This window comes from Camelus ferus, chromosome 7 (genome assembly GCF_009834535.1).
Source record: "Camelus ferus isolate YT-003-E chromosome 7, BCGSAC_Cfer_1.0, whole genome shotgun sequence".
Lineage (NCBI taxonomy): Eukaryota > Metazoa > Chordata > Mammalia > Artiodactyla > Camelidae > Camelus > Camelus ferus.
Genome location: NC_045702.1, coordinates 3110153 through 3132723, shown reverse-complemented (window position 1 = coordinate 3132723; position 22571 = coordinate 3110153). Strand labels below are relative to the sequence as shown.

Genomic DNA, 22571 nt, shown 5'->3' with positions numbered 1-22571 from the left:
GGTTACAACTTCAATATCGTTTACCCTGTACCTCCACTGTTTAGAAAGGCAGCTCTAATAAATGAGATGCAGTCATGACCTTTGTCTGCTCTACCAATAGCTATAAATTGAGCCGAACGCTCCCATCGGCTAAGAGGACAGAACTCATTACTACCCAAAGATTGCGACGTTGTCTTTGACTGCGATGTGTACCATTAAAATGAGTGCTACTTCACCACGCATAAAAACAATGTCTTTCACTGCCAACTTGAAACGCCATTCATTGATTTTGTGGATGACAAGACACTGTAACCGAAAGATTAGCTGAGCCTTATTCTGTGTTTGTTAAATTACAGTGCAGTCAGTTTTCTGAGCAAGTTGTTCTGTTGCTTTTTCAATTGGAGCCTTTATCAATGGCACACATGGAATGTAATTGTCAGATTTATAGTCCTGATGATTCCAGTTTAATTATCCTCTTATTGCAAATGCATCAGAGTGAAACTTATATCCATTAAATTAAGTCAGGATTTTTAATTTTGAAAATTTTGGGTAAATATGAAAATTTATTTCTGCCAATGCTAGCTGTATTAATTCGTAAACAACACCTGAACTCTGCTGAACTGGGGAATAAACCAGTGTTCATACAACTCGGACATCCAGGTCACGTCACTTGCCCTGATGTGATTATTAAAGCACCTCCCACATGCACTTTTAGGTATCCTGGTTGAGACGATAGAACACACAGTCCTGCTGGGCACGCATGAAGTAGAAGGACTACACAGCAATGCTTGACCCTCAGGTTACAATCATTTCAGGTCCCACATGGACAGCATTCCTGTGAAGTCCTGTGAACGCCCATAGCACTACCCAGGTGTTGACTGTCTGCTGCTAACAGCATTCGTAGGACTTAATACTTCGTAGTACTCAATAGCTGGATGTAGACGTTATCTAATGTCATATAAGAGAGATGTCAGTCATGTCCGCATTGTTTCTCGGATGGGAACACTGAGGCACAGCAAAGTCCGAAACCCTGTCTAAGGGTACGCAGTTAGGAAAGGGGGGGATTTTCTAGTATGTCGGGTTAATGATCTACCGTCAGAGACGGGTTCCCACGTCCCTAGGAGAGAAGCGCGGGGCCTCCTCGCCTGTGGCCACTGCGGCATGTTCATGCCCGTGTGCGACTGGTGTCCCGCCCGCTCAAGCTCTGGGTCCTCCCCGGTCGCCCGGCGGCTTTCAGACCCATCGGTTCTGGCTCCCTAATTGACTCGCGTTCCTCTAGCAATCCCCGCAGGGCCTCTGCCGTTCAAAGCCCGGAGGGAAAGGCTGGGCAGCGCCGAGTCAGAAGACAGGGGACGGATTTAGAATAGTGACGTCATTTGGTAATCTTCCAAAGCCCGTCCCCTGGAGGGGGGGCTGGGCAGGTGGGCGTAATTCGGAGGGCTGCGCCTGCTTTATAGGACCGCCCCCAGACAGACAGGACCGCCCCCAGACAGACAGGACCTCCCTCAGACAGACAGGACCTCCCTCAGACAGGACCGCCCCCCAGACAGACAGGACCGCCCCCCAGACAGACAGGACCTCTCCCAGACAGACAGGACCGCCCCCAGACAGACAGAACCTCCCCCTAGACCGTGCAATCAGGCTTCACCTTCTACTGAGCAGACAGACCCAGGCAGCCACTTACCGTGGCACTGACGTCTCATACGTGTTACACAAGACAGATCGTCTCCGAAAGAAACAGCCCGCCGGTGTCCACTATATAATCAGGCACTTGGAGGCTTGACAGTCGCAACTGAGCAGGTCTGCAGGAGTGAATGTTTCCTCCAAAGGGTACCAGCCCATTTCCCCCGGGACAGTGGAAGAACCTCTAATCATCTGTTTTTCTGCTTTTCCACCCCAATGAATAGACAGGATGGCTTCGTGTAATGATTGTCTTCATTCTGTGTGGGACATCAGCCTGCCTCCTCCTTACATTTTGAATTATTTTGTCTGCTTTTAAGTCAGAAGGACGAGAATTGTGCAGAGGTGGGCTTTTTCTCCCCCCAAAGATTCTATCCCAAATTCTTCTGCAACATGGTTCATAATATTTCTTTCCTTTACAAATAAAATAATAGGTGAATGGTTAGTAGAAAGTCATAACTGTTCTCTGCAGAGATCTGAGTGTTGCAGGTGGTGATAGCAGCTTAGATTTATACAAATTATTCTTTCTTTCTTTTTTCTTTCTTTCAAAATGCCTCCATATGGCTGAACTCACCAGTTACCTTTTCTGAAAAATAAGGCCTTTTAGTAGTACTGAAAATGAAAGATTGAGAGAGGAGGTAACCTGAGTCAGGATAACACCACCGTGGGATTAGAACTCATCTTCTGACTCCAAACCCAAGATTAGATCTGATCTCTTTCTTAGGATTCGATTCATCTCTGACCAACATAAAAATGAAAACAATACTGGTTTAAACAAGACAGAAATGTATTTGTCAAATTTACTTCTCTCTCACATCAAAGTCAAGAGGTAGGACCAATGCTTTATTTGGCTCTTAGATTCCATTTCCAAGATCACCAAAAGGCCCAAGATGGCTGCTCTAGCTCCAACCATCATAAAAGCATTCCTGCTGGCAGGTATGAAAAACGAAAGGAGAATAGCATGCTGTGTCCCTTAAGGACACTGCTTCAAGTTTGACTGCATGCTTCCAGTATATCCTGTCTGTGGCAGAGACTGAAATAGAAGCCTGGTTCCCAGACTCCTTTACCAAGCTTTTCCCAACAGGCCGTCTACTACCTTTGGCACTTTTCATCAGAGTTCTTTTTGAAGGAAAACACTGTCAAATTTCTATCTTTCAGCCCATTTATTAGTCTTTGTCAGCAGAAAGTGGTTTCTTTCACAGAAGCCTGAAGTAAGGTGATTTGACCTCTAGGTACCTGTATTTGCTAATTTGTTCCATAATAATCATTTAGGGTGAACAATATGGACATAAAATTTGAGATAACTTTCTGCAGTAGTCTGCTGCCTTACCATAATGCCTGCTGACAGTGAGGTTATTTTAAGAATATGTCTTCTGCACTTGTAGTGGAAATACCTGTTGGCATCAAACCCCTGTTGATGAAAGTATGCAGAGAGGTTAGCATTCATTCAGCTCTTAGCACTGTGATTAAAATGATAGCCCACAAAACCGTGAATGATATTGGAGGGGATGGGGTTTGAGAAGTAATTACTGATTTACTAATAAGTTATGGTGCTGGAATGATGTGAGCAACATTTTTCACTGACCAGTAAATTTCAGAGTCCACTAATGGTTCAGGACATTTGAAGAATAACTGATTTTGATAAAAATTGGTATTCTAAAAAATAGTAGGTTTTATTTGTAAGTTGATTCATTATTAAACAAATTGTTAGCCAAATTTACATTTCAAGTGGTTTAGCGATGTTTTTCGTAGCCCATCTGTGAAATTTTGTCCGTATCTTGCACGTAATGAACTTGTGTTGAAGAAGAATTCTTTGAAGGTAAGAATCACGAGGCTCAAGACATTACGTTCGTATGAAATTAACGTATGTCAAAGGTTATATTTAGCTCATGAATTAAGGAGAGAACCAGTGAGATCTGAAGAGAAGGGAGAGAAAGCATACACATACGTGGGCGATCAGAAATGCGGAAGTGAATTTGCTGGAAAGTTGGCTTTTTCCATGGCGGTGCTGTCGGGCCGAGGGCTCAGTTGCATCTCCACCAGGCAAAATCCATCTGCAGCTCATCAGCAAGAATCCTGTGCACCACTGCCAGCTTTCTACAACTTTCAGACTCATAAAATGCACCAGGACAAGGACAGGAGTGGACGTCTGAAGAACCAAGGAGCCCAGAAGGGTCCAGCGTACAATGGCTCATAGTCTGAGGACAGGCTACCCAGGGGTCTTTTGGCCCATCTCACGGTCTTTTGAAATTTTGCGCGCCTTCATAATACTTGATTTGTTCTAAGTCAGGTTTACTAAATAATAGAACCATTATGGTATAACCACTTTAAAGTCCCTTCAAGGACTCAGATTTTTATACCAACTAATCATAAATATTTTTAAAAATACATTATTAACAAAGGACTTTTTCCCTGATCTTTCTTTTTTTTCACTCCCCTCAATCTTTTTATTTGAAAGCCTCCTTACCTGTGTATTTTCTTTCATGATCATGTCAGATGAAAAAATAAGTTGAAAAAACAAATCCCAATTCTGCTGGCAAATTGTTTTTCCTTTCTTTAGCCACATAAGCGTATGTTTGACAGTGTTTAATACAGGAAGAAGCGTTTTGTTGCTTTTTGGTGGGGTTTTGGTAGAATAAGCTATTTAGAAATCTAAGCAGGGCTCTGTTGTGGCACATAAAAGTTGTTCCCTATAGGAAGAATGGAAATTTAAAAGATTTTAAAAGCGATTTGGGCAGTCCATTAATCAAAGGTGCAATCGGGCAGTCTCAGATCCCGTGATGAAAACTAAGTGAAATTTAAAGCCACTCATGTCATCTTTGAAATGTAGCTACTCTCCGAGTGATTTCCAGGCTGAGGCCATTATTTGTTGGGAAGTACTTGTCGATGTAATTACCCAAGTTGTAAAAGTGGATATTGTGGTGTCATTTTATCATAATTTGAAGCCCACGGAATTTAATCACCCACTGCCCTCCATCTGTGCACACGCACTTACGCATCTCAGCCCCAGACCATCCAGCTCTTTGTTGCCAAGAATTTAGATTTTCCCAGAGCAGATCCGTCTTCATTGCCTCAGACTTAAAGAACACAGTAACCCTGGTTGCGTTCATGAAAGGGGGAAGGGATTGCTTGCCATGTTTGTAATTTATTCTCATTCTCAAGATTCTGCAGGAAAGTGAGACATATTTGACGTCCCAGTCAGACTGTCCTGCCACAGACGTAGAGTCGCTGGCACAAGTGTGAACCAAGAGTCCGTGAGAGGCCCTCGAGCCGGAGGGAGCGAATGACCCAGATGATGGTGCCTGCGTCTGCTTCTCGCTCGGTGGTGCTGGTGGAGTGAAGCTGGGAGCCCCGAGGTCTCAGGATCTCGTCTGGGAATCTTGGTTCCATGTGGGCTAGTGGGGCCAGGCAGTGACTTAGCACTTAAGGAGTGTAATTAGAAAAGCTTGCTCTTTGAAAGGCATTTTTGAGCCAACATCGCCTCCCTCTGACATTTTTGTGATACCAAAAAGAAAACCCAGAGTACAAAAATTTTTTTTTTTTTTTAATTTTGGAACCCTTTGGCTACTTCAGACCTTAACACACATGTTCAACTGCAGCCTTGCTCCAGAGTTGCTGGACATCGGACCCAGAACCCACCAAAGCATCTCCATCTTTCAAAATCAGCACGCGAGGGCTGCGCCGCGTGGCCTTCCGCGCGGGCGTCTCCCTTGTCCTGCCCGCACGCTCAGAGCCTCTGCTTGCGTCCCACTTTCTGCCTAAAAGCATCTCAGTTCATGCTCCATAGGGAAGAGCACTTATGTCCGCCTGACCCTGCTGTGTGTTCCTAGGAATCGGGGGCCATGTTGTTTTATTTTCTGCCTCCTTTTCTACCGTTTTTATTGAAGTATAGCTGATGCACAATGCTGTATTATGGGTGCGCAGCACAGGGAGTCAGTTGTAAAGGTCATACTCCATTTACAGTTGTTATAAACTACGGGCCCCGCTCCCTGTGCCGTGCAGGGCGCCCTCGTAGCTTGTTTCACACGTAGCGGTTTGCACCTCTGACCCCTCTGCCCCTTCTTAGCCCTTCCCCACCCTCTCCCCACTCGTCTCCACGAGTTTGTTCTCTGTATCTGTGCGTCTGATTCTTTTTTTGTTATATTCGCTAGTTTTGGTTTTTTAGATGCCACATGTAAGTGCCATCATACAGTATTTTTCTTTCTCTGACTTATTTCTCTGAGCATAATACCCTCCAAGTCCATCCACGTTGCTGCAAGCGGCCAAATTTCCTTCTTTTTATGGCTGAGTCGTACTCCAGTGTGTACAGGCTGCACCTTCTTTATCCAGTCCTCCCTCTGCTGGTGGACACTTACGTTGCCCCCATGTCTGGGCAGTTGTGAGTAACGCGGCTGTGACATGAGGGTGCAGTGTCTTTTCTACTTAGTGTTCAGTTTGGGGGGCGCATGCCCAGGAGTGGGATTGCTGCATCATGTGGTCTGCTTCCTTTTTTATGAAACATTTTTCCCTTAGAGGGGAGTAGACAGACAGTGCTGTGAACACCCATAAAACCAGTTAATTTCAGCACTTTTATCATTTTAACACTTTTATCACTCTATCATTTTTTTTGCTGAAAATATTTAAACATGAATTGTAATGTCATTTTCTTCCACCCTTGAAGACTGAAGCATGTATCTCCAAAAGCATGTCCTCCCACAGACCGGCAACGTTATCAGCTGTAAGAAAAAATGATAATAAATCCCTAAGATCACCAGATTCCCAGGCCATATTCAGTTTTCCTCATTCCTTCTCAAAATATCTTCTGTGGCTTTTTTCTCCCAGTTTGGATCAAATTAAGGAGGTGTTAAGTCTCCTTGATTATGCCTCTAAAGTTCTGTTACTGCAAGGCAAGTCCTCTTTCTTCTCTGATGTGGTGTTTCCCCATCAGGCCGGCGTGCAGTGGAACCTCCCACGTCCTGGGTTTGCCTGATTCTTTCCTCACAGAGTAATTTCACGTGTTTGTCTCCACTGCTGTTTGCCCCACTGTTAGGGACCCTGAGGTTGATTCGTGGGAGGGTGGTGACCACCAAGCCCCTCCACGATGAGTCTGAGTTTTCCCCGTTGACACCGGCGTGTTTCCTCTGGGGTAACATTTTGGCACCACCAGGAGAACCTCCCATCGCCTCTTCTCTGAGTGCGTGTAGCGCCTGCTGAGGGTCCTCACCTGAATCAGGCGTTTCACCAGGGGCTGCGAAGTGGAGATTTTCTAAATTCATCATTTCTTCTGAAAATGGTGATTTTCTAAGTTCGTCCTTCCTTTTTTACTTAAGAGTGGGTAGTTTTCTGGGAGGAGGCGCTCTCCCTCATGAACGGGCTGTTTGGGTCCCCAAACTACTGAAAAAGCAGGATTCACCCTAGTTATTGACTTTTAATGACCAGTTTTCAGAGTAAGGAGTTGGTGTAATAGTTACCTCCAGCTGTGGAAAGTACCATTATGTGAGGAGCATTGAGGACTTGTGAGTTTTTTTCATATATTCAAACCAGAAATAGACTCACAGACGTAGAAAACTGTGGTTACCGGGGGGAAAGGGGGGGAGGTGTAAACTAGGAGCGTGGGATACACAGACGCACATTACTGCACATAAAATAGATAAACAGCAAGGACCTACTGTAGAGCACAGGGAACTACATTCAGTTTCTTGTAATGAGCTGTAATGGGAAAGAAACTGAAAAAATACATATATTTATATTTGTATGTGTATGGATAACTGAATCTCTTTGCTGTACACCTGAAACTAACATTGTAAACCAACTACACTTCAATAAAAAATAAGAATAAAAAAATTTTATATTAGTAAGACTACGTGGCTAGTGGCCATAGTTCTAGATTATAAATGTGGTCCAACTGAAAATATTTGCATTCGGCTTATGTTTCCTAAAGTAAGGTAAATCCTAGTACCAGCTTTCTAATTACTGTCGTCTCTTCCTATGACTCTCCACCCAAGCCTTGCTGTTTGGAAGCTGAAGGAGCAGTCGCCCGTGGCCGGAGGCTGTGGGTCTGCGTCGGGGCTGAAGGGCACCACTGGTTACGGCGCATTCTCCCTGGCCCCTGACCTCGGAGGGAGAGAGTGCAGAACTTTTATTCTATGGCCTAGTGGGCACTGGAGAAACATGATGAAAACACAACCACGAGCTGCCTGCAACCAAAACATCACATGAGTTTTTGTTAACTACAAATTTCTGCCAACGCCCAAGAAAGGACAAAATGTGGGAATGAGCCAGCGTAGCTTTAGTCTCGTGATAGCTGCATGATCGTTTTTAACTACTTGAAGTTTAGAATCAATTTTAACTTTTAATTATAGAGGCATTTAAACTTAAACAAAAGGAAAAAGAATAGTAAGTAAACTCCTGTGTGCCCACAGCGCACCTTCGGCCGTATCTCCTGTTGGCCAGGCCCCTCCCTGCTGTGTGCTGCCCTCCTGTCCCCCCACGCCTGTCAGCCAGAAGCAGATCCCCGACGCCGTTTCATTTCATCCTCCGCGTCGCACCACGGACAGCTCTCAAAGATACGAACTTGTTACCTTATAGAAGAACATAAAGGACCGTGTCACACCAAGAGAAAAAATAAACCCCAACCAAAAGCAATAGTTTCTCATCAGCATTAATTATCCTACTAATTGTGTTAATAACATTAGTAATCTTACTAGTGGTTACATTTCCCATTGTCATATAAGTGTCATTACGATTTGAAGAAACCAGGTCATTTTCCCTGTAGTTTCTCAGAGTCTCCTGCTCGTGTCCTTGTGGCAGTGGTCAGAATGCTCCTCTGTCCCCTGCTTCCTGTGAGCTCCAGTTGGGTCTAGCAGCTTGACTGGATTTGCGGGGTTCTGTTCTGGTTTTGGTAGCGCGTGATCAGCAGTGTCGCCTTCTTCCTTCAGGAGGCAGTGGATGCTAATTGTCCCTCCTTCTGTGGTGCAGCAGCCCTGCTGGTCGGAACCTTAAAGCGTTAGACGCTGCAGTATGGCGATGTTCTAGTGCCATCAGTCTTTCCCACTGGTAACTGGAATACTCCCACAGGGTGGCACTTGCCCTTGTCTGTGACTGGGTTACCCAAGGATACAGTCTGTATGGGAAAGAAGGGAAATCTTGATGCTTTTCTGTTTCTTTACCACTTTTTAAACAGCATGCTAATGTATGAGTGTTCTGTGATGATGGTGAATCGAGCTGGTTGTCTCTCTGTCATCATTCTAAGTTCTTGAATTTATCCATCGCTCATGAGTTTTAATCCACTGCAGCTATCCTTACTGATGCTTCAGACATCCAGTCTTTGGCAGGTGGGAGCCTCCTCCAGGTGGCTCCTGAGTCATTGTGACCTGGTCCTAATAGACTTGGATAGTTTCCTTGGTCTTCCGTGTCGTTCCTGTCCAGACTTGGAATCAACTGTTCACAGAAGGAACCCTAACTTCATTCGAGGGGCAGTGGTATCTCTAGACTGTAGTGGGGGTGTTTGGGGTTTATATTTTATAACCATCATATGGGTATTGACTGTCTTAGGAAATACATGCTCTTACATTTTTTAGGAAATACATGCTCTGTGTTATCAGAACATATATAAATACAGATAAATTATATCAGAAAAATAAAGTAAGCAGTAAATGGGAAGAACATTGTTTCTATTGGCAGCTATTTATAATTAAAAGAAGACAGCCAAGGGGAAAATCAAATCTACTGCATTGACCATGTGCACTATTTGTTTCAGAAATTAAAATCTATTTCTGCACATCGATTCTTTGTAACATTTACGTAACCAAGGACTAATATGCTCTTCAAAGCCAACCAGCATATACAGATTATACTTGGCAATGAGAACTAGATCATGTCAATTTTTACGAAATCTTGTAGTGCCATGAAATAGCATTCATTTTTAAAATTTTCACGGTGGGTAAGACTTTTGGAAGCTGTCTGAAAAATACATTATTGTTCAGCAAAAATAAGCAAAACATAAAGTGAGCTGATATGGTCCTCAGAGTAAATGACTGGAATTTTATCTTCTTTTTCGGAAGAGTAAGCATAATAGTTTGTTGCGTTGCTGTGTATTGTTGTGTCACAACTTGGGGAAACAAAATGCAAAGAAAAGAAATCACACTCTTTGTGCGACCAAGGCAACCTGTTCCTCTTCCTTTAACTTTCTGAGCTTTGAAGAATTACTATAGTATACAGAACAATTAAGTTAATGATATATTTTAAATGCAGAGCCCTGGCTACTTGATGTATGAAAAACAACTAGCCAATGGGTGTGCAGGCATTTCTTTGGGCAGCTCTTGCTGAGAACCTCACTCTCTCTGTTCCCTAGAATCCCCACTGAGCTCCCTCCCTGGCCTCAGCACTCAGGGGCGCTCCCCTGTGACACCTTTGGCACCGCGGTGACGGGGATAAAAAAACAGCTATAACAGACTCTCACACGGAGGCGCAAAAGGTGCAATCTGAGAAAACCGCCGCGTTCCTCCCGACGTCCTTTCACGTCGCCTCTGATGGGACCCCCTTTGGCAGAGCGCCCGCGCTTTCCAAGGAGCTCTGCCTGTTGTTTCTCAAGGAGGTGGGATATTTGGTGAATCAGACTCAGGAGAGTATGAATTGGTTAATTCATTTTTTAAAAGATAATCTTTATTCTAAAAAAAATTGGGGGGTATGTTCATTCATCATACATCATTTTAGCACCTACGTACGTATCAGTCATTTTGCTAAGTGTTAGGAAATCAAAGAGCAGTGGCCTCCTCCCTTGGGAATCGTGACTCTGGTGGGAGAGACAGACAGAGAGTTGTAGTGACAAGTGACCAGCCCCCTGTGGTGGCATGAAGCAGGATGAATGAACACCCGGCGTCAGCAGAGAGGGGTTGATTCCACCTGGCAGGGGCGTGAAAACCTTCACAGAGGAGAGCCCTTTTATGCTGAGCCCAGGAAGATTTCACCTGGTGGGAGTGGGGAGTGGGCATCGCAGGGAAGGGCGGTGGCAGGAGGCTTCGGGGAGGCAGGAGAGGCTGCCGTTGTTGGGGTGCTCGGTGGGGGAGGACAGATTAACAGGGGAGAAAAGCCCCGGCCAGAGCATGCCAGGCCTTGGGTATCAGACTAAGGAGTCTGGCCCATGTGGTCTCTGCCAAGGAGGCAGAAAAAAACTTTTTTTAAAGAAGTGTGGCTTAGAGGATGGGACAGAGTCCCACTGGGAGGCCCTGGAGCGGTGAGGGCGAGGGTGACGGCACGAACACTGGACATGAGCAGTAAGCGATGGTTCGAGAAGTCTTCCAGAGGAAGGATGAGCAGGCGAGGGTCAGATGCGGGAGATGGGAGACAGAAGGGAGGCAGGGGTGAGTCCAGCTCCTCTGCTGGGTGGTGACGGCAGCGCGGTGAGCCCTGGAGCCGGGACGGTTGTGGGCACGTCATGTGTCTCAGGAATATCACCTCCTTGACTTTCCACGTGGGCAAGATGAGGCTGTATATACTATTATTTCACCTGTTCTGCAAAAGACTTGTCCTTTTTTAAAAAGCATTACGAGAGAGAGAAAATGTAGTTAGAAAAGTTGCAAAACTCCAGGAAGAGAGGAAAATTCTACACTTGCATTAATCTAACAAAATAGTCACAAAATATGTGAAACAAAATGTGGGAGCTCTCCAGGAGAGAGTCACTCAAAACATCATTATCCTAGAAATTTTCCATCCAACGGTCTTACTTAATGAAAGGTCAGACACACAAAATAGTAGCTAAGTGAGAGTCAGTGTGAAGCTACAGCTGACCTGGTTACTTCACGTGCCACACGGGGAGCTCAGTTTACAATTAGAGGACACACATTCTCTCAAGAAACCTTTGCAAAAATAGACACCCTCAGGCCGTAAACCAGTCTCGGCAAATCTCAAAGAATTAATACTGCAGACTTTTCTGGCTGCATGTAGGCAATCACAAGTCAGTAACAAAATGATAGTAGATGAGAATGTTTCCCACACATTTGCAAACTGGAACTTCTAGATAACTCACAGGTTGAAGAGGAGATTATGAGACACCAAAAATGCACAGAACTAAGCAGTACTGAAAACACCACCCATTAAAACTTATGGACTCAAATAAAGAGGTCATTAAGAAAATTTACAGCACCAGCTGAGATTGTATTAGAAAAGAAGAAATGCTGAAATTGATAAGCTAAGTGTCAAACTTAAAAGTTAAGGAACGGGGGATGATGAGCTAAGGTAGAACAGGAATTAATAAAACTGAAAGGTGCAGCAGTATCTGACTGACCGTGAACCAAACCTCCGTGACGAGAACCCCAGCAGTTCATCCAGATACACTATCTGAGCTGATGGTGCAGACGCTGCCCAGAAAGACAGAGGTGGCCATCCAGGCCTAGCAAAAAAAAATGGCCTGCTATCGCAAAGCAGTGGAGGATACTAACAAAACCTAGAATGTCTGGAAGGTAACCCATAACGTCTAGAATATACTGTGAAATTACCTTATGTACAAAGAATTCTTTTTTAAGAATGGAACATACTCTCAACGTAAAAAAAAATTAATTGAGTCTGACTCTGAAATGAAACAGATTTTGGAACTGACAGACGAGGATTTTAAAAGAACTATTGTAAATATCCTCGGTGAGTTAACACGAGCATGAGTTCCACAGAGGAAACGCTCAGCAGAGAAATCTCAGCAGAAAAACAGAAACGAGGAAAAGAACCAAGTGGAAATTCCTAAACAGAAGAATACCGATTCTGAAGTTTAAGAAAATCACTGTGTGTATTTGTTAGTCAAAGAGTCATGACAAAGGAAGGGCAAAGTGGCTTGGAAGGCAGTCAACAGAAATGACTCAGGGTCAAAAGAGAGAAATCCGTTTTTAATGAACAGAGCCTCAGAGACTTAGATGACGTCAGGCTGCCCAATCCATGGGAAACGGGAATCCCAGGAAGCGAGGAGACAGATGAAGGAGGACAAAAGGTATTTGGCAAATTAATGGCTGAAGGTTTGATGAAGACATAAGTCTGCAGATACTAGATGCTCAGCAAACATCAAAGAGACAGAAGAAGCCCCTCCTGAATTGCACTGCAGTCAGACTGCTGCAAACCAAAGACAGCAAGTAACTCTTGGAAGCAGCAAAAGAAAAATGCACAGAAACGACATGCAGGGAAATAATTGAATTAATAGCTGGCTTCTCGTTAGAAGCCATGGTGACCGGACGAGAGTGAAACAGAACCTCAAAATGCTAAGAGGAAAACGAAAACAGATTAACCTAGAAATCTATATTAAGAGAAATAGCTCTCAAGAATGAAGATTAAGTAAAAAGACTTTCAGATAAAACAAAGTTAGAAGAGTTGGTTGTCAGCCAATTCATATAATCAGAAACCCTAAAGGAAGTTCTTCAAGGAGGAAAATGCAAGCCCATGGGACACATATTTCTGATAAAGAATTAAAAAGCATCAGAAATGGTAAATCGTGGATAGTAGTGCAAAAGGCAATTTTTGTCTTGACTTTTTCTTCTTAATTTCTTTGTAAATAATAATATTGTTATAAAGAATAATTATAGTGTTGTGGAATACATACAGGCTGTCACTGTAATGCACAGCACTGCTATCCCAGCATGGGCCTGGGTGTGGACCCGAAAACTTGACAGGTCTCCGTATTTCATGAGAAGTGGTACATTAGTAACTCTCTGTGGATGCTGAAAGTATACAGTGAATGTATGTTATAATCCCTGAGACAGCCACTAAAAGGCAGGCAAAGAACACAGCTGAGAATAGGGAAATCAAAATGCTAAAAAACACTCCAACACAACATGGAAGTCAAGAGACAAGAAAGAAGGAAGTAGGAAGTAGAGGAGGAAAGTAGAAACAAACTAAAAATAAAAACAGGAAAAGATGATAAACCAAACGCATCCGTATCAATAATGTCACTGAATGTGCGTCCAGAGCTTTACCAGGACAGACCACACTGTGGGCCACAAAGTGTCTTAGTGAGTTTTAAGAGACTGAAACCATGTACAGGGTATTCTTTAATCTAGCGAATTTGAATTGAAGATCAGTAAAAATAAGAGGGCCAGAATAACTTTACATATTTGGAAATTGAACATGTTTCTGAATAGTCATTGGGCCAAGCAGACTTCACAAGGAAAATCAGAAATAACTTGAACTGAAAAATACCATGATCCGGCCCATCAGGATCTGTGAGACGCAGCCAACACCATCCACAGAGGGACGTTTTTGGCTTTAATAGTTCTAGTAAAAAGGTGGAGAGTCAAACCAAAGGTCTGAATTTTCACCTTAACAAACTAGAAAGAGAAAATCAAAGCCAAAGCAAGTAGAAGAAAGAAAGAAAACAGAAACGAATGTAATTCTGTGAAGAAGATTAAAGACAGAAGAGGAGTGTTCTAGCTTCATTGCTTTACATGCTGCTGTCCAGTTTTCCCAGCACCATTTGCTGAAGAGACTGTCTTTATTCCATTGTATATTCTTGCCTCCTTTGTCGAAGATGAGTTGACCAAAAGTTTGTGGCTTCATTTCTGGGCTCTCTATTCTGTTCCACTGGTCCATATGTCTGTTTTTGTACCAATACCATGCTGTCTTGATGACTGTAGCTCTATAGTATTGTCTGAAGTCTGGGAGAGTTATTCCTCCAGCCTCTTTCTTTCTCTTCAGTAATGCTTTGGCAATTCTAGGTCTTTGATGGTTCCATATAAATTTTATTATGATTTGTTCTAGTTCTGTGAAATATGTCCTGGGTAATTTGATAGGGATTGCATTAAATCTGTAGACTGCCTTGGGCTGTGTGACCATTTTAACAATATTGATTCTTCCAATCCAAGAGCATGGGATATCTTTCCATTTCTTAACGTCTTCTTTAATTTCCTTCATCAGTGGGTTATAGTTTTCAGTGTATAATTCTTTCACCTCCTTGGTTAGATTTATTCCTAGGTATTTTATCACTTCGGGTCCTATTTTAAAAGGGATTGTTTCTTTACTTTCTTTTTCTGTTGATTCATTGTTAGTGTAAAGAAATGCAACTGATTTTTGAATGTTGGTCTTGTAACCTGCTACCTTGCTGAATTCTTCAATCAGCTCTAGAAGTTTTTATGTGGACCTTTCAAGGTTTTCTATATATAGTAACATGTCATCGGCATAAAGTGACACTTTAACCTCTTCTTTTTGTGCTCTACACTGGAATTTGACACAACATTGTAAAATGATTATAAATCAATAAAAAATGTTAAAAAAAAAAAAAAGAGGAGGAATGATGATACCATTAGAATCAATCCAGTCTGCACAGTGTTTTTCACTGATCGACTGATTATAGTGAGAAATGCCTTTACCTTCACACTGGCTCAATGTTACCACCTTCACTCAGAAAGGTAGTATTTTTTCTCCTCCCTATTGTGTGCCCTGCCTCCCCACCTACAGTCCTTTCAGAGAGTTTACCCTTTGGCTTGTAGGAAGTGTACACACTACACACGCACACACACACACACACATGCACGCACACACACACACGCGCGCACACACACACACAGACATGCCTCCATGCCTGTACACGCGTGCCGTTCAGTGGAAGCGCTCCATTAACTTTCCACGGGGATCTTTGACATCTCAGTTGATTAAACAAAGGACCTGTGTCACTGAGGATATGAGGTACTGATTCAAAGACATGCATGACAGCAAAACTGCCAGTTCCTCTGGGATTAGCAAAGGACACTGGGGACAGAGTGACAACGGTTCTGCAGGATGCGGGTGTAGGTTTCTGTGTGTGTACTTACCCAGAGTTTCAGATGCAGCAAATCAGGCCCTTTAGTACCAACCGTCTTCTACCCCTGTGGTAGCAGGTTTCTTACTCTGCTCTGTGAGCCCACTCTGCGTGTCCCACTCAAGGACATTCTAGAATGTTCCAAACTTTTATGTGTGTGCTTGTGCGTGACGTGTCGCTGTGTAGAGGAGAAGAGGTTCAGAGAGAAGCTTCCCATGACGTTAAATTGAAAGGCGCTGAATCTATTTCACCGTATTTAAAGGACCCTTGGATGAAACACGGGGTACATTTCTGTTGGAACTAGTCAGTTCTTTTCACATAAGTGTCCATCCAAAGCCAGTGAGCTCCTTGATATTTCATGTTTCTCTTTTATTTCCTCTCTTGTAGATAAAGAATTCATCTACAGAGAACAGAAGGGAAATGTGATACTGCGGAATGTTGAAACAAATATTTCTACAGTGTTAATAGAAGGCAAAAAAATTGTAAGTACTCTCTTTAATGACCGGGGTAATTTCATTTTTCCCTCCTGCAAGTCAATAAAGCAGAAAATGACTTTAGGTTTCAACTTTTAGTATAGCCAAGCAGAAGCAATAAACTGGTAATTCTAAAGGCTGAGCGGCTAAAGATAATGTGAAATTGAAGCCCCACTAATTTAAGAAGATGAAAGCACAGTTTCTCTGAGTATACGGGAAATTTCTCTGCAGGTGTTGGGAGCGAGTGTTGCATATCATACATAATTGAAAGATGAAGTCCTAAGGCTTTGCACATTTACAGCACAATTGCAGTAATGCAGAGAATACTTCAGGAGGATGTGTTCCATCTCATTAAAAAAAAAAAACTCATCTTCTCATGCACAGGGAGTATTGATCTGGGTACCGACTGCACTTACTCTGATGACAGTAAGTGATGTTTATGCTTAGAGCAGGTACCAGTCGATGTGAATGCTACTGCTTTATAACCTGGGAAAACCTGTTTTCCCAAAGATAATGACACTAAGATTTGGAGTTCACATGCAATTAAAGATCTTTATTAAAGAACTGACTGAATTTACATACCAAAAATCAATTTAAAGAGAATTGACTCTTTTCTCATATGGTCATGCTCATCCTTAGAAAGAATAAACCTTCAGCTTTCCGGAGTTGAACATTTTCTTGTCCAATGCTCTGAGGGAATCAAAGGAGAGCGGTAGGGCCAAGTCTGTGTTACAGGCGAGAATTGAAATGGGCCATAAATTCTAAATCAGATCAGTCAGGATGAGCTTCTGGTGAGAGGCAGAAACACAGGAATCCTAGAATCCTACGCTCTGGGGTTTAGAGGAGACCAGAGGAAACATTAGCTGGCTGGTGTTACAGATACGGACCCTGTGCCGGTCAGTGAGCGAGGGGCTCAGAGTCCCCTGGGTGAGGACTCGGGCAGGTCCCAGGAGCCTCTGTCCCAGGGACAAGAGAGATGTCTCCATCTTTGCCACCCCCTCCCCTGACCGGTGCACATGCCATCTGGTCCCCTCTCGCCTCAAGAACATGTAACCTGCTGTTTAAATTCTCTTCATTTCTTTTTGGTGTAACGATACCTTTTTCTTTAAAAAATAAACATTTTATTGAGCTTTAGTGTGGAATAGATCCCACCGTTTACAGAGACTGTTTGCTGAGGTAAGGGAGGCCGAGCTAGGCTGTAGGATGCTGCGGTTCCCAAAATGACAAGTTTATTGAATTAAATAGTATTCTGCAAAATAGGACCCGATCCGGAAAGAACGGACGCGCCTGCATTTTTGCATTAAAAACCATCTTTGGTAGAATTACTCCCCTAAGAAAATCTGATTCAACCCACTTAAAAATACTGAAGATGCAGAAAAGGTTTTCTAATATTAATCGAGGGGAGAAAATGTGCAGACTGTTGCTGAGGAGAAGTACATTTTAATGTCAGAACCATTGGTGTTTCCCGGGAGGATGTCCGTTCAGGGAAAGCGGGTGCTTTGCGTACGGACGGCTGCACCTCAAGGAAACACAGGGACAGGAGCGGACTTCTCCTTCCCAGACCAGCAGCTCATGACGGCTCGTGTATCTCAACTGAAGCTGTTTCAGCCAAGTAGTAAGGCGACTTCAGAAACCACCTTCGGTAACGAAAAATGCAAGAATTCCTCTTGAAGATCGGAAGGCTTCTTCCATACAATGAGGTTTCTTCTTAAAATGCCACGTCTTCACTCACAGTACAGACATTTGTTGAGCCTCCAGTGTGTACGGCCTGAGGGATACCGTTCACGGTCGTGCCGGGTTATTCTTGTCTCAAAGCTCCGTGTCAATGCGCCTTTAAGTAAACAGACCTCGGATGCAGGGAAGAGGAGAAGTCACCGCAGGGCGGCGCCGCCGTTTGGAACACGGAGCCCCGGGCTTGCGTCTGTGCGCCGGTTAAGCTGCTTGGGCTTCGGTTCCGCCGAGGTCCAGCTGCTGCCTCCTCCGCCCGCCCGCCCGCAGTGCCCCAGCCGCGGGGGCTGCCCCCTCTCTGCGGCCCGGCGCGCAGCACCGTGCGTCAGTCATGCACATGCACGTGCCCAGGGCCAGCAGCGCCCCTGCTCGGGGAGGGCGCGGGAGCTGGGGCAGCGGGCGGCCCGGGCGGGGAGCGGCTCTGGTCCGTCCGTCTGTCCTCCGGCCTTTCCAGGGACGGCTCCCCCGCTGTTCTCTTCTGGTTGGAAACCCAGACGCTTTGAGATTATTTAAATGATAGGAGGAAGCTGAGGAAGAGAGCGGGGCGACGTCTGAGCAACGATCTGAGACTAGAGAAGCGGCCCTGAAGCAGTGAATGCCCACGTCCGCGGGAGTTTAAGGTCCCAACCCACAACCTGATCTCAACCCTGTTCCCTCTCCCCTGCCGCCGCCGAGAGGGGCCCTTCACCCGCAAGGCCACGTCAGGGCGTCCCAGCCAGCCTTGCCGTGACCCTCCTCTGGCTCCGTGACTTCCCTGACCGGCTCTTTCCCCGATGGAAAGGGATGCAAGTGAATGCGCACACTAGCCGTCGGGCCCTTCAGGTAGTTCATGAATATGCAAATATGCAAATGCGAGCGGCGCTGTGCTGGGCTCCTTGCAGGTGTCTCACCTGCCCCTGAACAGGTTCCTCCGACCAGAAGGCGTCCCCTCTTGCACCTCCAAATGGTAGAAATCAAATCATGACCAATTTCAGAATACCGCAGACCTTTACATTGTGAGCTCCCCGATACACTTAGCATTCCATGGTGGTTGTCACCCGGTTCACACCTTTACTTGCATTCTTTTGGAGTTTTTTTTCTTTTCATCATTGTTGAAGTCTAGCCAGTTTTCAGTGCTGTGTCATTTCTGGCACACAGCATCATGTTTCAGTCATACACGTACATATATTCCTTTTCATGTTCTTTTTCGTTATAGATCACTACAAGGTATTAATGTAGTTTCCTCTGCTACGCAGTGGAAACTTGTTTATCTACTTCATATGCAGTAGTTAGTGTCTGCAGATCTCAGATCTTTTGGTTTTTATATTGGTCTTTTTGGTAGTGAGATATTTTCTGTGCACCCTGGGCTGCTCCCATGTAAGATGGTGACCTTAATTGATAAATGTTGTGTGTGTTCGGACTGCTTCACCAACCAGCCGCCTCCCCGTCTCTCTCCCTTCCCATGGGCCTCCCTGGTCCCTGAAACACAACAGAACTAAGTTAGGCCGGTGAGTACCCCTACAACGACCTCTGAGTGTTCAAGGGAAAGGAAGCATCACATGTCTCTCAGTTTAAATCAAAAGCTAGAAGTGATTCTTGTGGTGGCTCACAGAGAAAAAGATGCGACAATGAACATACGTATGTTCATGTATAACTGAGAAATCGTGCTCTACACTGGAAGCTGACACAACATTGTAAACTGACTACAACTCAATAAAAAAAATGTTAAAAAAAAAAAAAAGCTAGAAGTGATGAAACTGAGTGAGGAAGGTTTGTCAAAAGCTGAGAGAGGCTGAAAGGTAGGTCTCGTGCCAAACAGTCAGCCAAGTTGTGAATGCCAAGGAGAAGCTCCTGAAGGAATTAGAAGTGCTGCTGCAGTGAACACACAAACGACAAGGAAGAGAAGCGCCTTACGGCTGACACGGGAAGCAGTTAGCGGTCTGGGTGGAAGCTCAGTCCAGCCTCAGCCTTCCCTTTAGCCAGAGCCTCATCCAGAGCAAGGCCCTCACTCTCCTCAGTTCTGTGAGGGCTGGGGGAGGCGAGGAAGCTGCAGGAAAAAGGATCCGAGCAGCAGAAGCTGCTTGATGAGGTTTAAGGGGAAAAGCCATCTTCATAACATCCAAGTGCAGGGGAAGCAGCAGGTGATGCGGAAGCTGCAGCGAGTTCTCCAGAAGATCCAGCTCAGATCATTCACGTGGGTGGCTGTGCTGAACTGCGGATTTTGAATACAGATGAAACAGCCCTCCATTGGCAGAAGCTGCCGTCTAGGACTTTCATAGCTGGAGAGGAGAAGTCAATGCCTGGCTTCAAAGCTTTGAAGGACAGGCTGATTCTTGCTCGGGGCTAATGCAGCCAGTGATTTTCAGTTGAAGCCAACACTGATTTGTCTTTCCTAAAATCCTTTAAAACAATGCTAAGTCTTCTCTGCCTGTGCTCTGTAAATGGAACAACGTCCTGCGTGACAGCATACCTGTTTACAACATGGTTTACTTAATATTTTAAACCCACTATTGAGACCCACTGCTGAGAAAAAAATGATTCCTTTCAAAATATGGCTGCTCGTTGGCAGTGCACGTGGTCACCCAGGAGCTCTGGTGGAGATGGACAACGGGATTCACGTCGTTTTCATGCCTAAGAACACAACTATCAGTCTGCAGCCCATGAATCAAGGAGTAATTTTGACTTTCAAGAATTATTATTTAAGAAATACATTTCATAAGGCTGTAGCTACCATAGACTGATTCCTCGGATGGGTCTGGGAGAAGGAACTGAAAGCCTTCTGGAAGGGATTCACCATTCCAGATGCAATTAAGAACACTCAAGACTCATGAGACGAGGGCAAAGCATCGACACTAACAGGAGTCGGGAGAAGTGGACTCTAACCCTCGCGGACTTCGGGGGGTTCAAGACCTCAGTGCAGGGAGGAACTGCGGACGTGGTGGAAACAGCGGCAGAACTGGGATTAGACGTGGGGCCTGAAGCTGGGGCTGAACTGCTGCAGCCTCACGGTAAACGTGCACGGAAAAGGGTGAGCAGAGCAGGTGGTTTCCTGAGACGGAATCCTCTCCTGGTGAAGGCGCTGTGACGGTGTCCTGATGACAATGAAGCGTTTAGGGTGTGACACAACCTTAGCTGATAGGGCAGCGGCAAGGTCCGAGAGGATTGAGTCCAATTCTGAAAAGTTCTACTGTGGCTGAAAGGCTGTCACACAGCACTGCCTGCTACAGAGAAGTTGTTCCCAAAAGGAAGAGTCTATTAATGCGGCAAACTTCATGGTGTCTTACTTTAAGAAATTGCCACAGCCACCCAGCCTTCAGCAACCGCCACCCTGATCAGTCAGCAGCCATCAACACTGAGGCGAGGCTCTCGCCAGCACAAAGACGCCACCTCACTGAAGGCTCAGACGATGGTTAGCGTTTTTAGCAATAAAGTATTATTTAATTAAGATATGCACATTGTTTTTTAGACATGGTGATATTGCACACTTAAAATACTACAGTACAGTGTAAACATAACTTTTACCTTTATTTTAAAAATAGTTTGGGGGCAGGGTATAGCTCAGTGGTAGAACACATGCTTAGCATACATGAGGTCCTGGGTTCAATCACCAGTACTTCTATTTAAAAAATAAATAAAATGAAAAACAATACTTTAAATATCAAATTTAGTGTATCTTTATGCCCCTCTAAGACTCTTTTTGTCAACAAGTTAAAAAAATATAAAAAGGCCTTTGTTATATTATGTATCTCATTTTTTCCCTGAAAAATGAGACATGAAATATATCTGATGGCCCAAACTGGATCTTTGGATATTAAGACAATAGGTGTCTGGTTCCTGAAGAATCTCATGGATCTTTTTTCTACTGAGTACACACTGACTTCTTCCTTCTGTCTCTCTCTGTCACTCTCTTCAGTAGAAGTGCACTTAAAATGGACTTAATACATTTTGTTGAGCTTAATGACATAGATTTCCCAGGATCTGTAATTCTTATAGAAACTTAGCATCGTCTCTCCAATTCCTCTAAAACATCATAGAGCAAAAGTTCTCAGAAGGGTGAAGTGTTAGTCTTTGCTTGAGACTTAGATATTTAAAGCTGGAGTAGTCTTTGCAGATTACGTCATTCAAACCCTTCTGTTCTTAGAGGAGGAAACCAAGACGTCCCATAAGCAACTGCGGCTTGACCTCCACTTTGCGTGCTTTTGACCCACAGGGGCCCTCCAGCACACCCATCGTGTTACCTGTAACACGCATCCTTTTTACACCCTCTTTACTGATAATACCAGCAGTCACCAGGGGTGGTGCAAAGGATACGGTCATTCACTGTATTATTTAAATTGTTCCAGGTGCTTGGGAAACCAACTTGGCAGTACATTCAAGATGAATAAAAATACTTATGCATTTTGACTCATTCCAGGGAATTTTGCATAAGGAAATAATCTGAAAACTTCAAAAAGTAGTGAAAATACCTGAAAGTACAGAAATGAGATAAGTAATAAAAATAAAATATGATGTAGCAGTTAAAATAATAGTTATGAAGGCTGTAGAGTAACATGAAGAATATTTATGATGCTGTGTTAAGGAAGCACAGACTAACACACCATCACACACTTCAGTTAACAGCTGTCAGCATCGTCCACGTGCACTGAGAAGGCTGGGAGGCCAGCAGGAGGTCTGACAACAGCTCGCCTTGTCGGGTGGGGAAATTCTGTACATCATTTTCCAGTGTGGTGATTTACATAATTGCTGTCTCGGTGCCATTTATTCAATAATTTTAATCAGATTTCTAAAAATTCAGCCTCACATTTCAAAGACATTAGACTTCCGCCACTGATGAATATGTAAGAGCTATCGATGGTTCCTGGAAATACTTAGAAGGAAAAACAATGTAAAAACATTTTTTTTTGTTGTTATGTTTACGTCAGGATTTCTCACTTTTTATGTCTTTACTTGCTGATTAATCTCCTTGTGTTAATTACTTACTTAAA

General features: G+C 44.1%; 1 protein-coding gene across 5 annotated transcripts in view; it reads left to right on the top strand.

Annotated features, from left to right (window-relative positions):
* DPP6 (dipeptidyl peptidase like 6) overlaps window positions 1-22571 on the top strand; it is an 846041-nt gene that overhangs the window by 596501 nt on the left and 226969 nt on the right. For all 5 annotated transcript variants that reach the window (XM_032483043.1, XM_032483045.1, XM_032483041.1 and 2 more), the window contains exon 4: window positions 15794-15888. In XM_032483043.1, the coding sequence (XP_032338934.1) occupies window positions 15794-15888 (95 nt within the window). The remainder of the gene's footprint in view (window positions 1-15793; window positions 15889-22571) is intronic.